A 23718-nucleotide genomic window follows, 5' to 3' on the forward strand; every position below is an offset into this window, starting at 1 on the left:
CTGTGATGGGTCTCTTTGCTGTAGGGGACTCAACTGATTGTCAGATAGTTGTATTCTATATATGTCTATACAGAAATAAGGCTGTGAGTGTGAATGTTATTTGGCAACTTCCAGCAAGCATGTCACTATTTGTGGAGGAGTTTCAGGATTTTTGTTGCTGTTGAGGTTCTGGCTAGAGCCTGAAAACAGGCGGTGAATGTTAATTCCTGTTTAATGTGATTCTTTTTTTCTATCTGTGGAAGGCAACAGATTTTGCGGTGCATCATAATTAATCACTCATGCTATCACAAACAGATAGCATGTAATAGGCAACTTGAACCCATTCAATTTCAGGCTGACTCTGTCTTACTGCCCTTTTATTTCATACTTCTTGATTTACCAAAGTCACTTTGAAAATGATGACTAAATGTAATGATCACACATCATGTCGCTGTCTTTCAAGGAACCATTGAGACTGTGAGACTGCAAGTTCGTTGCACATGATCACAGTCATAGTTTTCCCTAGTGTGACTGCAGCATTAAGAAAACAAGCTGGGTGTACAAAAGTACTGTATTTTGGGACATATTGTATGGTGGTTGGAAAGCATATGCCCTACATCAGAGTACTAACTGAACATATAATAATGGTCATGTATCCAACAATGTGAGGCCAAAAAAGTAAGGTTTTCACAAATGTTTGCCTTTACAGCTTAAAACTAAGGGTTATGTTATCAATCTCTGAATATTTACTGTATACTGAGTGTGTAAGTCATCGGTCTGCATACTGTGGCTCTAAACCCTGAGGTTAACAGTAGTATTTTCATCCTTGGAGAAGCTCATCTGGAATTTTTCTCTCCATTTAGTGAGCCATTTCTCATGCAACACTGTGACTGGCACAACTGTTTAAAGGTTATGAGGCTGACCAAGACAATGATTAATCATCACACATATCCGATTTATATTCTTCTTCAGCCCACCCTTTTGTGCACAGTGAGCCATGTGAGCTGTGTCTACATAAGGGAAATAGTAGGTGCCCTTGGATACTCTGTCATTGACCTTGCACACATGAATAAGTTCTTGGAAGACTTTGCCATTAAATGGCAGCCCATAAGATTTTTGAAACTTTCAATGTCAAATCTATTAAATGTCTGATCTCTTTTTATCATGTTAAATCCAAGTGTGTTTTACACAGTCGAGTTATTCCTGAATCTGTCTGCAGAGCTGCATTCAGACATTCATTGTTTTTTTTTCTCTCCCCCCTCCACTTTGCATTTACACTGTGCTAATTCCTGATCTGCACTCTAGCACATTCACTTTAAAATAAATGATTAAATTAAGCAACTATATTAAAGGAGCATTAGTCTCACATTTAATTTAAGGTTTGCATTAATGTGGAAAAACTTGTATGGGTGGTGTATAGGGCTGCCACAAACGCTTATTTTGATAGTCGACTAGTCACCGATTATTTTTGCGATTAGTCGACTAATCAGATCATGCATCCATTGGGCGTAAAACGTATGCTGAGCAGATGCATAATAATAATGCATCTGCTCTTTTATAACTATCATTAGCTTAAAGCTTTAAGTGTTTAAGGTATGTGCTAACTAAAAATAAAGACAAGATGATAGTTTATTAAATTTTTATTGAAATTTGCAGATTGTTTCGGTGAAGTTTAATAAACTCCTTGCTATCTAAAATATAATGGGACACCGGAGTATATTCTCGAGCATCTCACACTTCTGATAATCAGCTGTCTGCTTGACGTTTATTCAGCTGTGTAAAAACTATAACTTTAATCTCAGCCAAACCGATTTACTCAGGAACAAATAAAATACTGAAAAAAAGCCAAACAATAACATTTTTAAGTTATCTAAGTGACTTATATATCATCTTTAACCTGAGTAGCGAAAGACGGCGGTGCGTTTGAAAACGATTTGCCGGGAGTGCGGTGTTCTCAAATTCAAATTCAAATCAAATTCAAATTTTATTTGTCACGTACACAGTCATACACAGTACGATATGTAGTGAAATGCTTGGACAACTGCTCGTGACCTAAAGAAAACAAAAAAGGAAAAGGCTATGAATAAGATAGGAAATAAATATGAAAAATTAAAAAGGGTAAATTTAACTAGGAAGGAATAAAATATAAATTAAGGTTAAAAATGAAATAACTGTACAACACAAATTAGAATGAAGGGTAAATTTAACTGGGAGAATAAGATAAAATATATAAATTAAAGTTGAAAATAAAATAACTGTACAACAAAATACACAATATAGAACTATATAAGAATGTATGAAGAAATATAAATAAATATATACACAATAACAGCAGCATATACACAATAACAGCAGCGTGATTTAAGTAATGAAGTGAAACAATGTCCAGAATGTCCAGTGTGTGTAAGAACTGTATGTGTGGGTCAGTACTGTGTGGTGGTGTGATTGAGAGACCGTATCGCCTGCGGGAAGAAGCTCCTCCTCAGTCTCTCTGTGTTGGTCTTCAGGGAGCGGAATCGCTTTCCTGACCTCAACAGAGAGAACAGTCTGTTGTTGGGATGGCTGAGGTCCTTCACGATCTTCCTGGCCTTGGTCCAGCACCGCCTGCTGTAGATTGAGTGCAGGTCAGGGAGCTCGGAGCGGATGGTGCGCTCAGCTGACCGCACAACCCTCTGTAGAGCTCACGGGCTCTAGTGAGCCCTGCCTTGCCCCCGGCTAGCTATCGAGCTTGTGGGTAACAGACGTCTCCGAAAACGTCGGAAAGCTTTTGAAAATATGTGGTCTTGATAAACTGAGCAGATATTTGAGGTTTACACAGCTACATTCTCGCCTGAAAATATGTTAAACGTTTATTTTGTGACCCAGAAAGAATAATAAGAGTAATATTAAAACTAACTAGCTGCCGCCATTGTTGGAAACTGAGCTGGGCCGCGCTATGAATCCTGAGACAGAGCTACCTCTTCTTCGGGGTTTAACGGCAGCTGGCATCCTTGTACATGCAGTGCTGCCATCTTCTGTTTCAGTCCGTTATTACACTCTTAAATCCTGCTACTTATTCCTGTGTCTTTTGGGATCTTACAAAGCTTCAACCGACGCGTCGACTATTAAATCAGTCGTCGACGATTTTGATAGTCGACTAATCGTGGCAGCCCTAGTGATGTAGCTTTTCTTAACATATAGTAGTGAATGTGAAATCAAACCAAATTATATTTTAGAAATATTTGCAAACCAGTTTCCAGTCAATGATGGTTGAACGTCACTAACCCATGGCATCGCAGTATCCTATCTTTGTTGGTGACTTGCTCTGCAGTCGCAAAGAGGTCTTTCTTCAGAATGCAAAGGATTTTACTGTCACTCACAAGACTTTTTCTGCGTTTCAGTGTCAGGCTTTAATCTGTTTCTTCGTCTGTATGGTCACATTATTGCTACCAACTCAACAGTCAAAAAATTAAGAGCGGAACTGAAAGAAATTAAAACGTTGTCATTCATTCTTTTTAAAAGAAGCTAATGACAGTGTAATATTGGTATTGAGATCTAATGAACTTGGCAGTCTTTGTCATAAATCATAGAGACCATATATTTGTAATTGGGACATTTACTAGGCCAGCATGACTTTTTAGATAATCCCTAGTTTGCCGAGACTGCTTGTGAGTTATTGCTGTGTTAGAAATGATGGCATTATACCCATGTGACCTACTAAAAATGGCTCTTAGAGTCAACATCGGTCATTATAGCCTACAGTCATATAACCATCTGTGAAAAAAGGCAGCTTGGGGGTTACCATTACCTAGTTATACTGCTAGTACTTAATATGATACAAGGAACAATACTCTGCCCTTTCTTTTCAGTTATTCAGAGGTAGTTTTGTGAAGCATTAGTTTCTTTTCAAATGAAAGCTGCAGGATTTCAAAAATGAGGTTGTAATTTAAAGTAAACGATCGTACTGCTCCTGGGAACAAGACTGTGTGAAGTACTGGAATTCACCAAAAAAGGACTGAGATGCTGAACATCCCATTCACTACTCTAACAATCTAGGCCAGGCTGTGATCAGTTCTCAAGGCTGTCTCCTTAAAGAAAGTGAGGAATATTTACCGTATGGAAAAACAACCAAAAATCTGCATTATTATTTAGTGTAGTTGTATTCACAGATCAGAATGCCATGTCAGTGACAATTGAGTGACTTTCATGTGTGTGTTACCTGCTCAGACTGGTGCCAGTGTTTGAATCATTGTGCCCTTTGTGACCAATGAGCAGCCTGCAAGTGTCTATTGATCCAAACAGTATCGCCTTTCCTACTGTGCAGCTAATATAATATGTTTGTTGTGGCATTCGTGGTCATTGTCTAAAAACAATGGGGATCTAATAATGGTCGTTATTACATCAGAGTTCCTCTGTGGTTTTAATAGGATAATTGCAGTACAGTATGTGTCTCCTGGGTAAAATGTCCTTGAATTGATGTCGAAGCCAAAACTGTTATGTTTTTTTAGTTGTGTTTAACTATTGCCTTTGACTTCTTAAAAAAATTTGTAGTAAGGTTTGAAGAAAATTGAAGTAGCGGTGTGTCTCTGTTAATATCTCTGTATATGAGATATTTAGACCACTTTAAGCATGATGTGTTAATTAAACATAATGTTGTTTCCATATTGAATGAGACAGTAAATAAATCAGTAAGAAACAGATCTATTAGCCATAAAACTGTCAACTTTAATTCTATTTACACAGGTAGGTTTGGAAGCTGTGTGGATGGATTGCAGGGACCAGGTTAGTTCGGATTCTGGAGGCCAGACAAAGATTGCAGTGGTCTTTGCTAGACTAAAAAAAAGCAAATCCTAGCTGTCTGACTCCTCTGTCTATCCCTTCCAAGTGTTTCCACCATTGTTACATATTCTATTTCATCCACTAAATGACTTCTTCAACATGATTGACAAGTGGTCAAAATCACAGGCTGTATAAAAGATAAATGCGCTCTCTAGACAGCTCTACTGTATCTTCCTTTCATGTTAGACTGATGGAAGATTAGACACTACAGTAACTCACTATTGCCCCTTAAGTGACAAAGTCATCGCCTTCTGCATCTACTGTGTATCTGTGCTCAGTGAACGGCAGAGCATTTAGCTGACCACAGGGCAGCTGACATGGACATAAATGAAAAAGAAAAGTACTGAAATCACAGCACATTTTAATCTGTAAAATAAGTATTTTAACAGTGCAGATCAAAAAACACCCTAAATTTAGAAGTGGCCACTGATCAACAAGCAGGCTTAATAAACCTTCAATCCTCCACATGTGAATATGATCAGGGGCTACTAGAAGCATCATACGTGGATCAAACTATTACATATATATATATATATATAATATACACACTGTGGTATGCCATTTAACAGTAGCGTGTACTTAAAGTTATTGTTGTCATAGTGTTGGTAGTGTTACTAGAGGCCTGGGAGCTTGAGGGTCCTGCGCAGTATTTTACCTGTTCCTAGGACTCCGCTCTTCTGGACAGAGATCAGAGCTACTCGCCTAGCTTGGGCCTGCACCAAGTCCTCAGATTACTACTGGGACCACTGTTACCTTCAGCCTCCACATCTTCTCCAGCTCGTCTCTGAGCCCTTGGTGCTTCTCAATCTTCTCGTGTTCCTACTTCCTGATGTTACTGTCATTCAGTATCACAACGTCTAGTCCCACAGGATCTTAGCTCGGTCATTCTCGACCACCCTAGGTGGCGTCTCCCATTTTGACCACTGGACTTCCAGGCCATACTTGGCACAGATGTGACCAGGAACCTGGGGTCTTGCCTGATGTGATAGACCCCAGTCTCTATGGATCTTGTACTCAGAGCTTGTTCCTGTTCTGCTCTGATTAGTGCCTCTATGCAGTCTTTAAGTCCAGCTTTGTCCAGCCACTGGTAGGATTTATAATAATAATAATAATAATAATAATAATAATAATAATAACAACAACAACAACAACAACAACAACAACAACAACAACAACAACAACAACAACAACAATAATAATAATAATAATAATTATTATTATTATTATTATTATTATATTATTATTATTATCATCAGTGCTTTTGTTTCTCACAATGTATTGTTATACCCACAGTGATTGTCTTGTTTTATTTACACTTGAAGAAACTATAATCAAGTGAGTGTTTATGAACACTCAAGATGCCCTCTCCCCCTCTTAAGGCAAAGCAGCTTTTTGCTAAAGTAATTGTGCCTTGGTTCATTAGCCCCATGAGTTGTGTTTTAGAGGGTACAGCTGGGAGATTGTTGACAGCCCCTGGCTGTCCTAGCACGAGCACAGAGTAAATCATAGAGACACAAAGAACAAAATGCCTCCATTTCTCTGCTCAGCATCCACAATGAGGTTAAATCAACAGCTGAGCTAAGACTGAACATTGATGACGATGTTACTTTAGCTCTGCTTATAAAGTGCATTATTTAATAAAGATTGGGGCTCTTAAAAAGGTGCAAATTTGTCAAATGAATTAAATTAAAAGTGAAGCTTTGCTAAGACTTATATTAAATTTAGATTTTGATGTATTTGATTACAAAAAGCAAAAGAGTTCTCTCTAAGGAATTAACTTTCATTCCCTTGAGTAAGAAATCATCACCTGAGGCCCTTTAAAGCTCATCAACAGCCTGTTCTAGGGAAGCCATTCAGTAGTCTTTCATGCATGGCATTAGACTCAGAATTTAAGCACATGACCGAGCAACACTGATCAAACAGTTGAAATGTTTGAAGGTATTTGTAAAAGGCAGAGGCAGGTATGTGAATCTGCCACATTTAACCTATATAGACCATAAATATCAAACACTATTATATTTATGTTATACTGTAAGATTTGTAAGATTTACAAAGTTGTGATTTACTAAATAAAATTGTTCTTATTTTTCTCGTGTAAAATAATTAAGTGTTAGGAATTAAGTGTAAATGAAAAAGCGTTAATTGTTTCAGAGCCGTATTAAAACAGGCCACTTTTCATGACTGATTATATGAACCTATACCATAAGGCAGTAACATTCATTGCTTGGAATGGAAAAATCTTTTTTTTCCTTTTTCAGATGGCATGTCAGATGGCAGGTAGAGATCAGCAACAGGCAGGGTCCAAAAAGATGCAGGAGGCCACAAATGGCATTCAAGGTTACAGAGCTACAAGAAACAGTTGGTGCAGGCCAAGGGAAAATGGCGATCCATGTAGGTGTGGGAAATCAGGTGACCTGGAAAGGCAGGAAGGCTCAGGGTTACCACAGGGCAGATGGAAGTGCCTGAATATGACAAGACAGTCAGTGGAAATGGCAGAGGGCAGGGAGGGGAAAAGAAACAAGTAACTGAATGCAAACCTGAACTGCAGCTTTAGGTTCGATTTGCCTTACACGTTCGCTAAGTTGAGTCAAACATATATAAATAAAAACAGCTTTTAGTGGCAGCTGGCAGCACTTGGACACCATAGGATCTGTGAGTCATCACATTAAAGCAGCTTCACATATAACAGATTCAGTTTTAAGGTGAAGTCAGAAGTCTGTGGATAAGTTTGGTTTGTAGGTGACCACACTTTTTATTGTGTGTGTGTGTGTGTGTGTGTGTGTGTGTGTGTGTGTGTGTGTGTGTGTGTGTGTGTGTGTGTGTGTGTGTGTGTATACATATAAACAAATAAGGAGCACTTGTACATCAAAAGTTTCTTGGTTCTCAAAGACTTTATTTTCATGATGAAACAAATTGCCTAATGGAACAAAAGCCACCCACCTGCTCCTGGCGGTGTAGTGTTTCCTTTTGTTCAAAGTTTGTTGAAGTAATGTAAACATCCAGTTGCCTTTATGTTTCCTCCTCCTTTTCATACAATCTCCCACGTATTGCCTCTGCCTCACAACACACAAATTTTTATTGGAAGCTTCAACCACAGCACAAGGTTAATCAATGTGGTAGCTGGCAATAAATTAGGTTCAAGTGACAGGAGAATGTCCATACCTGTCTCAGCTGCTGGTGATCTGTGATTGGTGACAGCAGGCCCGGCTCCCTTGCTGGTGCTGAATCATCAGGAGCAGCTGATTTAGTTACGGCAGCTCAGACAGGGCCAATCTATCAATTGATCTGGGGAGTAATGCATTGCCAGCCTGGGTCAAGGGAGCCTGGGCAGAATATAGCCATAGCTAGAAGCCATGGCAGGTGAACAGGGGGCAACTCGACAAAACGGTGAGCAGCAGAGAGAAGGATTTAGGGAGTGTGATAGCAAGCACACAAATGTCACAGTTAGCTGGATGTGGCACATAAAACTAAACGGGAGATGTGAGGTAGGACGATCATTAACGTGAGACTGATGGCCGTCTTGCTCATACGGCTCCGCCGGGAGTTGCCATGTAGAATGCTCAGTCAACAATTGCGTAACCGATTACATACACACAGATAATATCCTTTCCTTCCTTTACCTGTCACTGTCTTAAAGTGAAGATGAGAGTGTGATAGCGTTAGAACAACGATTAAAATAAAGGGAAGACAATTTACAGATCAATGAGCGCACAAAGGTGTTTGGGGAAGGTGTGGTCACTGAGCCTCTGGGCTAAGAGAAAAAGAAAAAAGTGCATTTTGGAAAGTCCAAAAAAAAAAAATCTTTTTTTCTATCTTTTTTCTGTTTTAGAGGGCACTGCCAAATACAAACTTTAATGCTTTCCTGTTTCTGCAACTGTCTATTTTCATGGATAAATGGTGCCAACAGTATTTTGCTACACTTTATCTACTGGTGATATATAAGACAGGTTTGGAAAAGAGAAAAACAAAACATTGCCGAACCCCCAAAATGGTTTCTAGTGTGATTTTGTACCCTGTGGCCTTGTAATACTGCAGTTTCGACCTCAGACCATTTTGTCTCAGATGAAAAGTGTCAGTCTGGCTAGATGCTCGGCCATCAGCGTTGGCAACTGATGGCTGAGTAGCTCAACACTCAGCCATCAGTCCACAAACTTCCTTACAAAAAATATGTGCTTTTGCATGTTAAGCCTTCATTTGACAGTTGGTGTGAAGAGAGACAGGAAATGGGGCAAAGAGACCAGGGGAATAACACGCACCAAATGGCTGAGGCTGCCAGGATTTGAACCTGTTCAGGGCATAAGGATCCTGACCCGACCACAGGGTCACCATTTTTAAAGTTTGTTTTCTTACTTAATGAAATCACACAGTGTGATTATAATGAAACGTGTTTCAGCAAAGTTTGTTCTTTTGCTTCTCTGAGGTGCTCTTTTTTTTTTCTAAAATCTTCAGCTTGCTGTAAATACAGCTGCAACAAATGCAAGGGGAGTGAATTTAGCTCAGCACACTTTAAGTCTTAATAGTGTACCAGAATTTTCTGCTGGGGGACTAGGTCAGATTTTGGGGGTTTGTTGCTTGAATATTAACTTACACTTAGTTTTTGTAGACGCTGCTCTATGTACTCAACACAGCATTGACTGTGAATTAATAGCAAACCATCGGATCTATCACTATCACCGTAAACACAAAGTGTACATGCAGTGTAAATCGATATAATTCCTGTATGTTTTTCACAAAGTTATAGCACAAAAGGAGCTGGAAAAACATTGTTCATGATGAACCCTATAGGGAATTGCACCACATTTCTTTCTCTCTGTTTGCTTTTAATTTCATTAATCCTTATTTGGTCATAACACCACCAAGTCTCCCTTTTGATTTCCTCATTTTTAACAATTTAATGCCCATGTGTCTGATGACACTACTTTATCTTCAAAGACTGTTCGGTTTTAAGCTTCTACACAAAGTACAAGAACATTATTTTGTTTCTCTCATTCTTTTTTCCTGCTTAGTATTAGTGCCTTTTCTTGTTTTGATTCTGGTTTTCTATTTAATTTTTATGATGCTACAAACACTCTGTTGTTAAATGACAAAACAATAAAATTTGGAATCTTTTATTCAAATAACAAACTCTTATGCCACCATTTCTTTACATTTGGCTATTAAATTGGGAAATGCTGCAGCTAGGGATGGGTATTGATAAGATTTTCATGATTCCGATTCCATTTTCGATTCTGTTTAACGATTTTATTCTTCTCTTTGAACAAGATAGAAATTTAGGAGTAACATGGCCTTACAAACCCAACAGTGAGATCTTAAGAGATCCACAGCCTACGGCTCTTCAATGGGGTGTCACAGGGTCCCTAGGAAAAAAATTGTAAATGTAAAACAATAAAATAAATATTCGTCTGTAGCAATAACAAAGTATAACATAAATTATTCTGTAGCAATTAGACAAGAATATCCAATAATGTCCCTGCCTACAATTAATCACATTCACTTAGCGAAAATCGGGGGCATCTGCTGTGTCAAATGGGTGCAAGCCTTTGACCACAAACAAATATGCAAATGCTTTTGCATATTCGTAGTGTTTCCTCCCTTAAATAAAATATCTACTTAGCAAGTATTGCAAGTTGCCCTTGTGTCATCCGTTCTCGTAAAGTATAATTAAAGTTTTGAGGCGACGTGTTTCCTGCCAGGTAAATGATGCTCTGCAATGTGGTGACGTCATTCGGGGCGACTGGAATCGATAAGGGAATCCTTTGCAAAAATGGCAAACAATTCCAAGGAATTGAAACAGTGGGAACCGGTTCTCAACAAGAACCGGTTTTCGATACCCATCCGTAGCTGCAGCTGATTGATTGAAAACATGTGCGGTCTATGTGAGGTCAATCCATGGCTGATAGTGTTCCACTGTGTGTGTTTCCTGTTACATTCTGTTTGGGGTTTTGTTGTTGTTTTTTTATACAACAAACATTCATCTGAAAGTGGTCAAGTGCAATGACTGACCACTTTCAGATGGTCAGTCAGTCATTAGGTCAAAATGACCTAATGTTTAAAGAAAACCTCTCCTCAGAAATCCTGAAGAACTATTTCTAAAGATCATAAAAAAAAGTTACATCAGGTTCTTTGGAAGAAAAATATAAAAAAAAATGAGGGGTGGCTTAAGACTTTTGCACGGTACTTTCTATTAAAAAAGTTTTTAACAGAATGTTTAAAAAAACCAACATATTTTCACAGCACTACTTCAGTCATGAGCACTTTAATCAGCATGAAATTTCTGTTTAATTTCTCCCTCTCCAAGACTAACAATTAAATAACTGGCTTTCCATTGTCTTAAGATCAGACGCACACCATAGCTTTTGACAATAATCAGCAGCACATAAATGTACAGTAATTACCACACCTCTGCTGGTGATAAAATAACTTAATCTGTTTCACACAGCACAGTGGGGTTTCATACAAAACCATCTGCATTCAGCACACCTGTAGAGATGTGTGCCATGAGGATCTGATTGTGCTGTGAAAGGACAGATTCATCTGATACACAGAGCTGTGCACACCCAGTACTTTAAGTTATATTATTGAGTTCATGAGTACTGTTGAAATGTTGACTTACTAGGTTGTGGACCTTTGATAAGCACCTGATTTCCTTGTTAAAACCTTGCCAGATTTTGCCATGACAGTAACTTCTCACCTATGTCCTCTTTTTACTTATTTCCTTTGTTTATTCCTTCCCTTTTTCCAATTGTCCTCTCATCACGGTCCCTTCAGACTCAGCACTTACACCACATTAGATGTCCTAGACCTAGCTATAAATCACTGGTTCCCTACAGTGTCCCATGCTCTGCCTCCCATCTGTCAACACCTAATGCGCCATACGACAAACCGCAATCCACTGTGCTCCAACAAACCACTTACTTCGAGCAACTTAGCTTTCTCAGCTGTTGAAGCCTGGCTCGAAGATGTAGCCCCTGTAGGAGACTGGCCTGAACATCTAGGTAAAAACTGTTAGTTTATTTAAAGCCCTTAGGACACCCAGAGGACATGTTTGTTCCCACCCCTTCTTTCTGAGCTTGAGTTGGAGACAGCTGAAGCAGCTAACCCGCAGCGAATGTCGTCCATTGTGATAACAAGGCCACCTCCCTGCAGATGGACCAAATCTCTAAAAGAGTCCCTGCACCAAGCAGCCCACGCAGTCTAAGAAGAAGGATCTCCATCAAAAAAATAACTGTAGCACTTTGCCAAACATACAACAGAGCTATAGTTGAAGATTTGCTATGTTAATTTGTTCTGCGCTTTATATACAAAAGACAAACAATTTTGCTGAAGCTATGAGCAGTCGCTCTTCAATCCTGTTGCACAACAAGTCATGCTTGGTTCCAGCATCATTTGTTTCACATGTTGTCTTTCTTTGCCCATTTTTGAAATTATAATATAGTGCAAAACAAACGCATGTATGTATAATAAAAATAAATAATCTTTGATGAAGAGGTGAGTCATGAAAAGGTTTTTTGCCTTCAAAGTGCTTTACATAAGGTATGCAATGCTTTCATTAAGGTCAGGTATATACAATGCTGACTCAGTGCAGTGCAGCTTCTGCTGATTTGGCCATGAATTTATGTTTACAACCTCCAGTCATTCCACAGACTCCCACAGGTGCTTTTTCCTTCAGCTTCAGACTGTGCTGGCCATCGAGGCAAACTTATATATACTTATAACTTATATTCCCTCCTGTGATGGTATTTGTTGAAATTGTGCAATTTTCTGGTTCGAGTTATTGTCCTTGGACTCAAAAGTCTTAGAAATAGTCTTTGAATTCACAGCTTTGTGTGTAAGAAATGTTTTATATTAATATTTTCCAAAAGAGACAGATGTAGAATGATGAGGATGACGTGTGATCAATGATCACGCTGTAGGTTTTTAAACACTTACTGAGCAAAATGTGATCATGTAATTGTCATAGAATAGTGAATTCAGTACTTATCATGTCTGCAGTGGCCTTCCTGTTTTTATCTGACATGACGTGTCAGCCACCCTTGTGTGCAAGGAGACATTAGACATCCATATAATGAAACAATTAATACAGATATTTTAATGCAGTTAATGAAATGTGCTATTAAAATATAAAAAAATGCACAGAATGACCTTCATACATGGATAATCCTCCTTTCTAACATATAGAAAAGCCAACATTTTATTTAAATAAACATTTAAACAAAAAGTACCAGGTGTGTTTGTTTTTTTTCCAATATGACACAAAATGAGTGACTAACGCTTAAACTCCTCATGAAAGTGTTTATTGAGTTCAGGACAGAGAGCTGTTTTCCTACAGACTTCTGTACGACCTTTGCACAAGTATTGCCCCTTAGTTGCGATTAAAAGAATGCAGGTTTAAGACACTTCTATGTTGGCTTCACTTTTCAGACCTTGAAGCTATTTGCATCTTTTACACTATAACTGTAGAAGTGATAATGCTTCTTTTTCGTCCTGCTCTCTCTCTTACTCTGTCTCTCTTGCGTTCTCTTTTTCAGCTGGCTGATTTGTAGTTATCGCCACAGAGAGATTAGTCACATGGCATGGCGATGGTGATTGCCACACCTGAGCCAAACAGAAGACTCCTTAAATAACTCAGACTAATTAGGTTCTGGAATCAACTGGCTTGAAGGGTTCCTGGGATGGACATGAAGGATATAAAGCTGAAGTCCACACTGGAAGCAATTTGCTGGTTGCTTTGAAGTTGATTGCCAGTTGATCGTGACATTCTGGACGCCGGTTGCCTCAATATCCCTATAATGTATTTACTACAAGATCACACTGAATGTCAATTAACAGTATCCTGTGCTCTCATCGGCAGCCACTTTTAATTGGATGCCTCAAAGCTGAAAATTTTTATATCTGGAGATCTGTTGTCAGCATTTTTTTAACGCCAGCATTTTGTCGAATGTCATTCACTTTCATGACGTTTAGTTGCTACGTATGCTGCAAATTGCATCATGTGTGGACACAGCTTAAGGGTAACCTCAACAGCTGAGGTGATCTCCTTGTATTTCTGCATCTCACCAAAATATACATCTATTTCTCTTTAGGCACTGACATACTTTTTAAGCAAAGAGTTGATGGCAGCAGAAAACAAAGATCACAAGGGTGTCTAACCCCTCATGCCAAACTCCTTTTGAAAGATAAAAGATTGGCCCTTTGACTCTCCAGTTACCTGGCATGTGGTTAAATAAATAAATAAATAAAGTTTTCCACTGATTGATCAGAGCAATTGCACATCACAGCACAATGGTGCAATAGTTAGCACTCTTGCCTCACAGACAGAAGTGTCTTGTGCTCTCCTGATTGCCTGGACCTTCCTGTGTGGAGTTTGTATGTACACTTTCCATCTGATACTGGGACTTACTTTCACAGTCCAAAGAGGTGCATGTTAGGTTAATGGGTGATTGCAAGTAGGCTGTAGGTGTGGAACTGAGCGCAAATGGTTGCCTGTCCCTCTGTGTTAGCCCTGTGATAGAATTGCCTGTCCTGGGTGTTATCCACCTCATGGCCAGCGCTGTCTTGGATGGGCTTCAGCTCCCCTGTGACCTTGGATTGGATAAGCGGTTAAGAAAATAGATTGATGGATTCTGCAGTGTTTGTAAAAAGCTTGCCAAGTACAGCAATGATTGTCAAAATCTGCAAGAAAAATCTCACTGATGTAAAAGTCAATCCGACTGAATCATTAAGTCTAATGATGTCTCACTTGCGTCAGCTTCTATTCTCACACTGTTAAATAGTTTATTATATCTCCTAAAATCTTTGAAGTAATATGCATAACACCTCCTTGTGCATCTGATAGCAGCAAGTCCCATGATGAGACTCTTGTTCCATGTGCTTACCAATTGTGCCAATTGTAGCTATAATAGAAGCTGCATGCCGTACTCGCCATTCTAACTTCTTTGGTCTGGGGACGGAGACGAAACAGAATCCTCTGTGGGCGGTAGCGAGCAACCAGCACATGGCTGTCTGAACGCCCTCACATCACCGTCTCCGATTGAGGTGATCGGATAAATTAGACTTTAATTGGGTTTTTAGGCTAAGTCATATTAGGAGATGAGATAGAATTATCCAGGAACATATTAATGTAATAAAAAGCTCTCAGTTCTGGCAGGTCTATTGCATTAGAAAGCTGCCAGCCATTCTCTCTTCCCCGTCCCTCCAGTGCCATTTCCCCTGAAGGGCTTGGTGCTTTGAGCAGTGCTAACATGATTGACATTGATAGCTGGATCAAACTATAGAATCAACCATAATATCATTAAGTGAGCAGACATGGAAGCAAAGACCTAAGTTCTAACTGTATTAGCTGATACATATGTTAGGGTTATGGATTCAGTCAGCTAATTGCATTAGGAATTCATGCTTGCAAGTCACAATTTGCATTAAAAAAGTATACCTGCCTGTGTGTGTGTGTGTGTGTGTGTGTGTGTGTGTGTGTGTGTATGTATAATTTGTGCTGCCGCTGGTGTGTGTACAAAGCTGTGTGCAGGTGTAAATGTGAAATGATGTGTGCAAAATAGATTGTGTTGGTATTTGCTTGCTTTTTATATTAATCAGGTGTTATTGTCAATCCTAATGTCCTTTTAGAGAACAGACAATCCCTTATTTTATGTAAATAGACTGAGACCTCGACTAGTCTCACTATCTGTCAACAGCTGTTTCTGAGGAAAACAGGATTAGCCATCAAGGGGTATCTACATGTAGCACCGAGCAGTAATGTATTCTATTTCAATAACTGGGATGTTATTCCCACTAACACTGCCAAATACTTTGGTATTAGTGAACACAATTGATGAAATCCCCCACTTGCTTCATCATACATCCTGCTATTAGTTCCAGGAAACTGATTTATTGTGTCCATGGTGACCCTTTTACTGCCAAGCTCATGTGCTTACTCTAAGTATATCCCATCCATAATCCAAAGAGCTTCTTTGTGATACTGTACAACCTCTAAACAGATGCCATCAACCTTTTCAGCATGTTTTGTAACCTTTTTATAATGTATATACAAGTTTTCAGGTGCCTCCAAATTCCACGATGATAATTGTTTTTTTTCCCGAACTTGCTTCTTTGTGAATCAACGAAGGAATTATTGGAGGTTAGAATGACATGAATGAGCGAAATACGAGATAGGAGGCAACATGAGTGAAATGTTTTATAGGTAAGGAACCTTCATATGAGATACATGGGTTAAAAAGAAACCCCAAACTTTTGGCTTTTCCCTAGAGGTCACCACACCACAGCAGGTAGCTCCGCATGTTTGATTTAGCAGATTTTATTTTTTATTTTTTTAAATGCCGGAAGCCCTTCCTGATGAAATATGTGGCAAAATAAATTCCGCATGAGCGAGATCAGCAGCGTGCACTGAGTATAAATTAAGCTCTGCACTTGAAACTTTACTCTTGAAATACTAACAAATACTCTTTGTTATTACTCATGGCGGTTAATGGAACTGGAGTCTTCATTATGCTGCTTGCATTTGTGCACAGTTATACTGAGGTAATGTCTGCAAGCTAGTATTGATCAAAAAAAGTCACAAGGCATAGTGTCATATACTACTTTATTATGTTGCACTCTTACATGTACTGTCATGTTTTTTGCACAACAGCTGGGAGACCAGTGTATTCCTGTTACCAGTGTATGAGTATAATGATAACAGCTAATGTCAGTTACCTTTACGTGATTAACTGATGGCTATCAGTAAGTTTAGTAATCAATACAATTTCACATCATACATAAACTAATATAATAGATCATGCCAGCTCATGGAGGAATATGACAAGTAGCCAACTAGGATATACACTCTCATGTGATTATACAGGTATCATTTTGTTAGTCTGCTTGCTGAAACTTACCTAAACTTAAGTAAACCAAACTTAACTATGCTGCTTGTTTCTGTAAGTACTTTAAAAGTAGTCAGAAGAGGCGGAAATGTGGATGAATTAGCCGACCTTATCCATTCAAGACAGCAGTATATTATATTTTAATGCTGTGTTCTGCTTTAATGCCTTGGCTCCTGGTCATTTGGATTTTAGTTTTATGGATAGCACCAAGGCAGAATACCCAAACCACCCTCTGTGTAAAGCAATGATCCCTGCCACACTTAATCCATTGAGGGTCCTAAAATCCAGGACCCAAAGGATCTGCTGCCAGCATCAATGTTTCAGACATCACGGGACACTCTCAGAGGTCCCTTGCTCCGGTGGGTCAGAGCTGTTTTGGTAGGGCCACACAACAGCCACACAATATTAAGGAGGTGGTTTTAATATTGTGACTGATCGCTGTATATCATATTGATTCTTGGTCAACTTCTCCTTTTTATTTCATCGTTACTCAGCAGCAGAGTCAAATTTCATTACACCCTCTGGATCCATATAACAGCACAAACTCATCTTTGTGTCACTAATAAAGCGATTACTTAGATCGAGAAAGGTCTAAAATGCTTTTTCATGGCTTCTGGGTGATAATTCCCTAAAATATTGGAAAAATATGAGTGGCTATAGTGTCAGGGAAGAATGAGAGGGAGTTGTGCAGTTGGGCGAGGCTTTATAGCTTACTGACCTTTAAAGAAATAGATTGTTGTTCTGTTAGATCATGTACTTTATAGACACCCATTTCTCCCCTGTTCTTTGATAATGCATTATTGATTTTTGTTAGCTTTATTACTGTATTTAAATGCCAGAAAAGCATTTCTATATAGAGCTGTGTGTCTGTTACATCAAACCTGTAGGATTTACTATGCATTTGGAAGTTCATTTACAGGAATCAATGCAGGTTGGTTGAAAAACCTGCACTATATTAGAATGTTTTGATTGATTTAATGGTCTTTGTGGCTAGCTGAATTGGTCAATATTTATTTATTTGTGTTTGCCTATTTTCCCTTAAGAACCAGGTTTATTGCATACTTCCTTTTTAAACAGATGGTCTAGTTTTACAGCTTTGTTGCAGTTTTCTCATTTAATCGATGCTTCTTATTTCATTACACAAAAATATGAACCCCTATGCTTGATATTGTTTTAAAGATATTTTATGTATATCAGTCTTTTCAAGAGTACAGAGTCCTAACACACATTATTTAAAGACCGCCACACACACTAGGGCTTGAAGAATATGATTTTCATTATTTAACTTTTGATTTCAATAAATGTTTTGGCTTCTAACAATTACAACAATTTTCTATCACTAGTATGCATAGGTAAACTATGGATTTTTATTGGTTTTCTGTAGATTTTCCTTTCCCTTGTCTACTTTTCATGGTGCTCAACACCTGGTTGTCTAATTTGTCCTCTATAAGCATCCTGTACATTCAAGTAAGTAAGTAACATTATAGATTGAACACTCGCAGCTTGTTGCTTAATGAAGCAAATTGTTATTACGCTGACGTGCATAGTGTTGCAAGCTTCATCAACATTCATATGTGTTATTGTTCTGGTATAATCTATATCTGGTAAGGAGCTGCATGTCTAAGAGTGAAGTGTTAGATGAGGCGTTCTGGTAAAAGTCGTTGTGCCAAGAATAGACATTCAAGTAACAGCGGCCTCATTTTTCAGAGCATGCACGTTCTAAATCTGTGCATAGGAACTGCCTGTATGCACAAGAAAGTTGGTTAATCATATTATATTTAAGACATGCACACCTGTATGAAATGAACAGTGATAAATCCTGCATGTTGTACAACCATCTGCTTGGGCAGAAGCAGGCTCATTTAGGAAAGAAATACCCTCGATTTGACAACGAGGCGAACAAAAATACTTTTAAGAATATCTAGAAACCTTAATGTAGGACAGTTTGAAAGAAATAGGGGGAAAAAAAGAGTAGGCGGCCGTGGTGCGGTGTTGAATCAAGTGGTGACTGTCCACCAGATTAATAAAATCCTGTTCATGTAAACTAAAACAAAAATTAAATACACTGTCAAAAAAATTAGCACAGTGGCTACAAATGGATTCATACCAGAGTGTTTTAGTTTTGTATTTTGTAATTAGGTTTTATTTTTATTTTGACTTTCAGTTTTTAATACAGTTTAGATTTTTTTTAGTTTCTAGTGTATTTAGTTTTTTTGTTTGAAAATGTTTAGGAGTTCTTATCAGTGTGCTGAAATGAACTTTTCATTATCCAAACCTCGTTTGCAATTTTGAAAGATACATGATCTATTTTTTCATAAGGCATTTGCTTTGAATATAGCCCAGCTTAATGGCAGGCCTATTCTCGCCATCTGTCACAGCTTTTAAGTGTAGGTATACTGCAGTGGCGGGGCTCATTTTGGACAGCTGCACAGGCCAGGACCTGGACTCAAATTTTTATGGCAAGACATCAGAAGTTATCAGACATATTTATTGATTGATCTTATTCTCAAATTAATGATAAGAAATTCAGACAGTCAAACCATCAAAATAAACAGTGGCCTTGTGACTTTTCTGTATATGAAGACTGTGTCATCACCCCCAAGTGGATGGTGGCAGCACGTGCTTCAGTCCTTCAGGCTAGAATTTGGCGCTGTGTTCTGGCATTTAAAGAAAAAAGAAAAATGCAGTTATTGGCCTGATTAGGTCTGGTAGTCACCAGAGTGTGAAGCCATTACTGCTTCACCTTAGGTCTAGTTTTAATTAAATTTAATGTCTGTGTGTAAATCGTGGGGAGTGTGTGTGTGTGTGTGTGTGTGTGTGTGTGTGTGTGTGTGTGTGTGTGTGTGTGTGTGTGTGTGTGTGTGTTGGGGGCGGGGGGTGGAGGTTCATTTTTCAAAACGGAAAGGGTGCAAAGTCCAAAGTAGCTTTGATGATTTTTTTTTTTGGGATTTTTTTTTGTTCCCCAGAAGTTTTGTGTATCTCATTTTAGGCACAAGTCCTTGTTCATTGCTTATCAACCACCTGATGCTGTCATCTTACTACATTTATATATATTAACTTCAAGTACTGAAGTGTTCCTGACTCAGTCAGAGGGAATTTATATGTAATTTGTTTCTCAGTCATTCACATGGACGTTAGTGAAAAAAATGACATCCCAGAGCAAACTCATACAGGGCTCTTTTTGGATTAATATCAAACAAAACTGGTTACTATTAACAACCCTTCAGTTCAATCAATGAGACACCTCTGCAGCCCAAGCTTCAAGTACAGGAGAGTCAAAGATTTAGAAGGAGAAATCCCACAGAGACATGTGAAGAACACTAATGCAATGCACACGCAGAGACCATTAAGTCTTTTACAGTATATTTAGATATTCACTCTTTCGCCCACCTACATCTCTTTTTCTTTCCCAGCTCTCCTCCTTCTGAACAATCTCCTTACACTTTGCGCTCAGCAACGGAGGCACCGATAACCAAGCTTAATCATGCATGATCAATCTAAATGGAGCATATGAGAATACACACTACTAAGTATGTGAAAATCAGCCCGAGGATGTGTGTTGTTTGCCGTGAAACTGGAGCTGTCAGATAGTTTAACCTTACAACAGCCTTGGCTTGCAGCACAGTGAAACTCAAGAAACAGTCTGAGGCATGGCTCAGAAACACAGTGAGCTCGTCCTTAAGTAGGACAAGAGAAATCTCCAGGCTGATGTTGAAATTGAAACAATCCCTCCAGGAATTTTCAGATTTGCAGCCATATGATTTTTTTTTTTCCATTCCACACTTCATCACAAATATTGCAGGGATTAGCAGTTTTTGTATATCAACACGGTTTCTGCCTAAGTCCCTTACATTATTTAGTAGGTTTCGATTTTCACAAACCATCGCACTTTCAGCTCAATCAATACTGCACTCGGAGGTCTGTTGTTAAAGACGGAATCTTTTTGGTTGTTATTCATTAGCTTTATCCACGTCTATTCAAGAAAACTTTCAACAAAATCTTAAAGATAAATGTAAGGATTCTGTTACTGCTGCGAAGCCTTGGGATGGCTGACTGTGCAACAGTCATTCATCAGACATTCATCAGACATTCTTCTATTAAATGTTAATTTCTTTAATTCACATCTAAGACTATATGTGCTTCCTAAGCCTTTCCTCAGATCTCACTGCCTATTTGTAGATTTTCCTTTTCCTGGACTTGCATGGCTTAAAAAGAGAGCTGCCACTCCTTTCTTAACTGAATTTACCCAAAAGTGTCCACTTTGATTATCAATAGCCTAAAAAGACACTTTAGGCTCGTCTAATGAATGAATGAAATGAAGGTAGGAGTCAATGGACTGCATTTGATAGTTGATCAAAAGGGGACAGTTTTTAAATTTGGATGTCCTTATGGATCTCTCGCCTGTCACATGAATTAGTTTTTGACCCATTAGGTTCCGAAAACATTTGCACAACAAATAAATATATACTATCATTATTTCTATTGATGACAAAAAAAACAATAAGAAGACACATAACAATTATTTTTTTTACCCCAGAACACCGAAGAACTGCTATATACATATGACTGAAATGAGGCTGAGTCAAATACATTTCGTTACATCCCCATTAAAAGCTTAAATCAGAATGCAGGGTTCTATTTTCACCCGTAATTTCACCCATATTTAACCAAGTTACACCAATGTGGTTTTCACATTGTCCTCGTGCTCGTCTCAGAAACTCTGCTTGATAGTGCAACTTGCAGGTTGTTTAAAAGCAAGATTATTCTGCCCCCAAGGTGCTGAATTGGTGATAGCTCATATTGGAGTCACACTGTGAACTCTCTCGCACTTGTTCAGCAGCGGTTGCACTCCTACTCCCACAGAACAAAACTCTGCTTCGGGCAGAAGTCGGTTTTTCACATTTTATCTGTTCCTTCTGCAGACTTGACTGACGTGTATCAGTAAAACATTGTTTAATTTAGTTTGTATAGTTTTCATGCATACACAGCCCCACTTCCTGACATTGTTTGGAAATGTTATATTTGTATTTTAGAAGAATCACAGCTTTAAAAAAAGAAATCCTGGCACTGCACTGATAGGTGTCACTCCACTGTACAGTATGAAGTTTAGAATCTCTTTCACTAAACTCATCATAGATATTCTTAACTCAGCCAGCAAATGTGGAAAGTTTTATTGTTCATGAACAATGAAAGAAACTTCATGATATTTATATTCTTCATGAACAATACAGAAAGCTTTTCAGTTGAGAATGCCTATTCAGAAAGCAACAGTAATGGAAAAATGAAGCTGTTATTATCAGTAAAGAGGAAAAACACAAGAGTATAGAGATGATATGTTTTTTTTCTTTAATTCACTGTGGAAGGTCATCAGTAATGTTTGTTTCATGGATAGCAATGATATTAATAACCAAGACAGCCTTTTTGAGCTTGTTCACATCAGATGATGCAAAGAAAAAAACAAAAAGGAAAGACTTTTCCACCTCTTGTCTGGTGTCCCTCTCAGCATTCAGGTGGCACAGTCAAAAGTTGGCATGAACAACATGGAAGCATGGCTCCATCCTGCTTTGTATGGGTCAATGGTTTAGGCTGGTTGTGCTGGTGTGGCATATTTTGGACTCTTTAGTACCAACTGAGCATTTTATTAAACACCACAGCTTACCGGAGTATTATTTTCCACCATGTCGATCTCTTTATGGCCACAGTGTATCCATCTTCACACTATGTCACGAAGCTCAAATCATCATCCGCAGTGAACATGACAGTGAGTTTCTCTGTACCCGAATGGCCTCCGCAGTCAACACATCTCAATCCAATAGAAAAGCTTTGGGATGTGGGACCTAATATGTCCATTGTACCTATTAAAGTGGCCAGTGAGTGTAGTTATTTTACATATTTTCCATTGTAATGGACGGGGACTTGTATAGAGCAGACACCCCCACCAAATAGTCACTTTCAGAAGAATGTATAACCTTCACTGGAATAATTTGAGGTAAATTTTTTCACACTGGGATCATCAGCTCTAGTAACTGTTTGGAAGTCGGAATCATTTCTGATTCAAGCTTTTGAGATCATTGCTTTAAAATAAATGTTTTGATGGAGTATTGATTTGTGAAGCATTTTTCTTGACAAACAAACCAAAAAAAAGTATATATGCTTAAAAAAATAGATGAACGCAAGAGCAAATTGATTAGACTGCACAAAGACCTCATAAGACAGTGCAGTCATGTGAAACAGTAGTAACAGGCCTATACACACTGACAAACAAATAAGTTACACAGCGCATATAAATCAATAAAAGATCAGAGTAAATAAAACAATGCAGCGATTGAGTTTCTCGCTTTAAAGTCTTTCCTTCATCTGGAGGATGCACACTGTAGGTGTCTACTTTGCATAAATTGAAATATGTGTCAATAAACACATATAGCGACCCAACAAATGCTGTGATCTGGTGTCATCCTTAGAGCTTTGAATTCAACTAAGCATGTTATTTACCTTGGCAGGAAAGTCTTACAAATAAAAACACAGGTGTGAAGGTGCCTGTTGGATTCCAGTGTTGACATGCAGCCTTTTCATCACAGCAGTGTTCAGTCAGCTCGAAAAACCCTTCAAGGCATCTACTGGTTTAAGGGCAGAGTCAGCAGCATGGAAACATGGTGTGTTTCCTTAATAACTGATTTTATAATAGCTTTCTTGATTTCCACTATAAATTTAATGTGACAGCCACGTCTGGAGTATGTATATGCAGAACATGGCTTTATATAAACTTAAAATGTTCTTCAATAAGGTTTGTGTTAATGAACATTATGAGACACGGTAGACCGAATGGCTCCCAGCACATCCTTTAGTAGCGCTTTTCAGTAGCCTCACTGAATAGTTTAATTTGTGCCTTGCAAATGGAGTCCACATTATATGTGCCTTTTCTTCAGAACACAGCAATAACAGAATCACAAATTGCTTTTGGTTGATATTACATATATGTTCAGTTTCCTTGTTAATTACTGTTATCATGGTTTTTTATTTTCCCTTTCTCTTTCTGTACCTGAGA

General features: G+C 38.5%; 1 protein-coding gene across 5 annotated transcripts in view; it reads left to right on the plus strand.

Moving 5' to 3' along the window:
- Window positions 1-23718, plus strand: part of ctnna2 (catenin (cadherin-associated protein), alpha 2) — a 341963-nt gene that overhangs the window by 102615 nt on the left and 215630 nt on the right. The window contains exon 8 of one of the 5 annotated variants that reach the window (XM_026171092.1): window positions 7056-7582. The exons of 3 other annotated variants lie outside the window; for them this stretch is intronic. In XM_026171092.1, coding sequence (XP_026026877.1) covers window positions 7056-7322 — 267 coding nt within the window. In that variant the 3' untranslated portion in view covers window positions 7323-7582. Of the gene's footprint in view, window positions 1-7055; window positions 7583-11565; window positions 13027-23718 lie in introns of those variants that run through there. One more of the 5 variants, XM_026171093.1, reaches the window with a different exon arrangement.

This window comes from Astatotilapia calliptera, chromosome 6, assembly GCF_900246225.1.
Source record: "Astatotilapia calliptera chromosome 6, fAstCal1.2, whole genome shotgun sequence".
NCBI classification, from domain to species: domain Eukaryota; kingdom Metazoa; phylum Chordata; class Actinopteri; order Cichliformes; family Cichlidae; genus Astatotilapia; species Astatotilapia calliptera.